Source organism: Hesperophylax consimilis, chromosome 15, assembly GCF_061612785.1.
Source record: "Hesperophylax consimilis isolate HC1 chromosome 15, BYU_Hcon_1.0, whole genome shotgun sequence".
Lineage (NCBI taxonomy): Eukaryota > Metazoa > Arthropoda > Insecta > Trichoptera > Limnephilidae > Hesperophylax > Hesperophylax consimilis.
The window spans coordinates 13,004,771-13,007,465 of NC_142850.1; the positions used below are offsets into that span (position 1 = coordinate 13,004,771).

General features: G+C 37.9%; 1 protein-coding gene across 1 annotated transcript; it reads left to right on the plus strand.

The window, feature by feature from the left end:
* Window positions 1-495: 495 nt before the first annotated feature.
* On the plus strand, window positions 496-2,229 carry LOC149417329 (uncharacterized). Its single transcript, XM_089639981.1, has 4 exons — window positions 496-618; window positions 708-788; window positions 965-1,039; window positions 1,849-2,229. The coding sequence occupies exons 1-4, from the start codon at window positions 501-503 to the stop codon at window positions 2,211-2,213; spliced, it is 639 nt and encodes a 212-aa protein (XP_089496107.1). The 5' UTR covers window positions 496-500; the 3' UTR covers window positions 2,214-2,229.
* The last annotated feature ends 466 nt before the right edge of the window (window positions 2,230-2,695 follow it).

A 2,695-nucleotide genomic window follows, 5' to 3' on the forward strand; every position in this document is an offset into this window, starting at 1 on the left:
TTAGTTCAAGCGTCTGTCGTAAATAAGTAAATAACATCGGCCTGTCAAAAGTCTCTGTTACATCTTCAGTTGAGTGTCTCGAAAGTTTCCTTTTTAAACAATGAATTCTCGTATTATAATCACGCCGAGTGAAAGGCAATGTTTATTAGATTTAATAAACACATATCCTGCCGTTGCCAGCATTTCGACTAATCATCTGCAACTTGGCGAGAAGAAAAATGCGTGGGCCAAGTTGACAGATGATTTCAACTCAATCGCCGGCAATCAAAAGGTTTGTATCTTTTGTAATTGAAATACTAACTAGCCATCACGCCGTTTCCCCACAGGGATACTCTTTTTTCATTCATATACATACTCTTCTATTGTTCCGATTCCGTAATACTATTATAATACTGTATTATTGAATTCCTTCTTAGCGGACCCAAGCGCAGCTTAAGAAATGCTGGGACAACATTAAGTCAAAAAGGAAGATGGAGCTCTGCGAGAAAAAGAGGAGCAGGATGAAGACGGGAGGGGGCAGGCTGTCGCCAACTGTCTCTGATGAGCATCATCCCGTTGACAGCGTGCTGGACTTGGCCACCAACGTTGAACTGAGCTTTAGCAACGACAGCGATCGCGGTTAGTTTAAGAAAGTTATGTGAAATATTTTGGCTACTTGTTTATTTAACTTTGACCTTATTTCTTATAAAGTATTGTTTAAGTTTCAGATACCGCTGTGCCCAGCACCAGCACGTCTGCTTTATTCAGCATGCCATGGACTGACCAGTCGACGGAAGTGCCGGTGTTTGGTAAGTCAATTTTTGATAATATAATTGATTCTTATCAATTCAAAATGTGATTTGTTGTTAGATGGTAGTGTTCGCATTTCTCTGTAGGAACTTATTACATAATTTTATCAGTTGTCATGCTAAATCTTAAATAATTTTCGAGATAGAAATATTGCAAAAGTGTTTTTAATTTTCAGATATAACAAAAACACCGGAGGAAAGTTCAACGCCCCAGCTCAAGACGAAGACACGTCGCATTATAGCCAAGAAAGGTGACTATATTTACCTCTCTATTTGCTGTGATTACTTGCATTTTCGTACAAAGGTTCAAATAATGCTCGGAGTTCGGAGAGCTTTACTTTAACCTCTCGTTTTCCACCATAAAGAAAGAGGGGCCCTGTTGAAGATGCTGTGTGGGGAATGTTTTTGAGGAAGGAGTGAAAATGGGTCTTGAAGAGACCAATGTTGTAGGAGGGAGGAAAAACAGAGGCCAGCAAATCGTTCCACAGCCGAGCTGTTGATGACAAATGTCATCCGTGTACATGCAATGAATATGCTAATATCGATCACTTCGTCGGTAATCTGGCCTCATACAAAAGATGCATTAAACTTAATTTGTTTGCTAGTAGGTACCACGATAATACATCATGTAAACATAATATGCCTACCAGTACTGCACTCCAAAACTATTTAATGTACTAGAAATCATAGGTACTTGAAAAATTTATCAAATCGGATGACATAATCCAGGATTTCTTACTTTTTATATTCAAATCTTTGTGGGTACCTTTTAGAGATAATTTATATTTCTACATTTTTACTGTTTTTTTTCTTACTTTAAATTTTAATTTTTACTTGTAATTTATAGTTTGCACTTTATATTTACTTTACACTTACTTACTTTACTGTGTAAATAAATAAATATGTTGGGCGCGTGTTTGGCGTGTTTCCCGACTGTGCACTATGTCATGGGGCACAGAGTGTTATTTACACAAATAAACCTGTTATTTACATTGATGATTAATCAGCTTGCAATTTTGTGTTGTTTCACTAATCAGCTTGTAATTTTGTGTTGTTTCAGACTTGATACCATCTAGTGGGCAGGTGGTTCGGGACGAGGGCCAAGTGCGTTGCCTCAGAAGCACCAATCTAACAAAGTACGATGAAGAAATGCACGTAGTAAGGATGGAGACTGCCCGGGAGCAGAGAGAGACTGCCCGGGAGCAGAAGGAGACTGCCCGGAAGCAGAGGGAGACTGCCCAGGAGATTGCCCGGGAGCAGATCGAGACTGCCCGGGAGCAGAGGGAGACTGCCCAGCAGATTGCCCGGGAGCAGATCGAGACTGCTCGGGAGCAGTCGAAAGGAGCTCGTCTGCAGAACGAACTTATAGAACTACAAATAAGAAGAGCGAAGGCAGAATTGGAAAAAGAGCTCGCCAATAAATAAATATGAATAAAAAATATATTAATCTCCAATAAATGTTTTATTTATTTTCCATTCTGTTTCAATTTTTTTGATAATGGACATTATTAATACATACATAGGTATATATTTAAGATAAACCCTTGTGCTCTTTCATAATTCAATACACAGCATAATTATAACATATTATAAAAAATATGACTTCACTACTCATTACATTAGATAAGGTGTCCTTTCACAGCATGACATTACACAGCACAATTACTATGCATTAAAAAATATGACTTCATTAGTCATAACATTAGATATGGTGTCCTTTCACAGTTCAATACACAGCACAATTACTATACATTATATATGGTGTCCTTTCACAGTTAATTACACAGCACAATTATTATACATTAGATATGGTGTCCTTTCACAGTTCATTACACGGCACAATTACTGACGTCACTATTCATTACATATATGGTGTCCTTTCACAGTTCATTACACATCACGTAAAA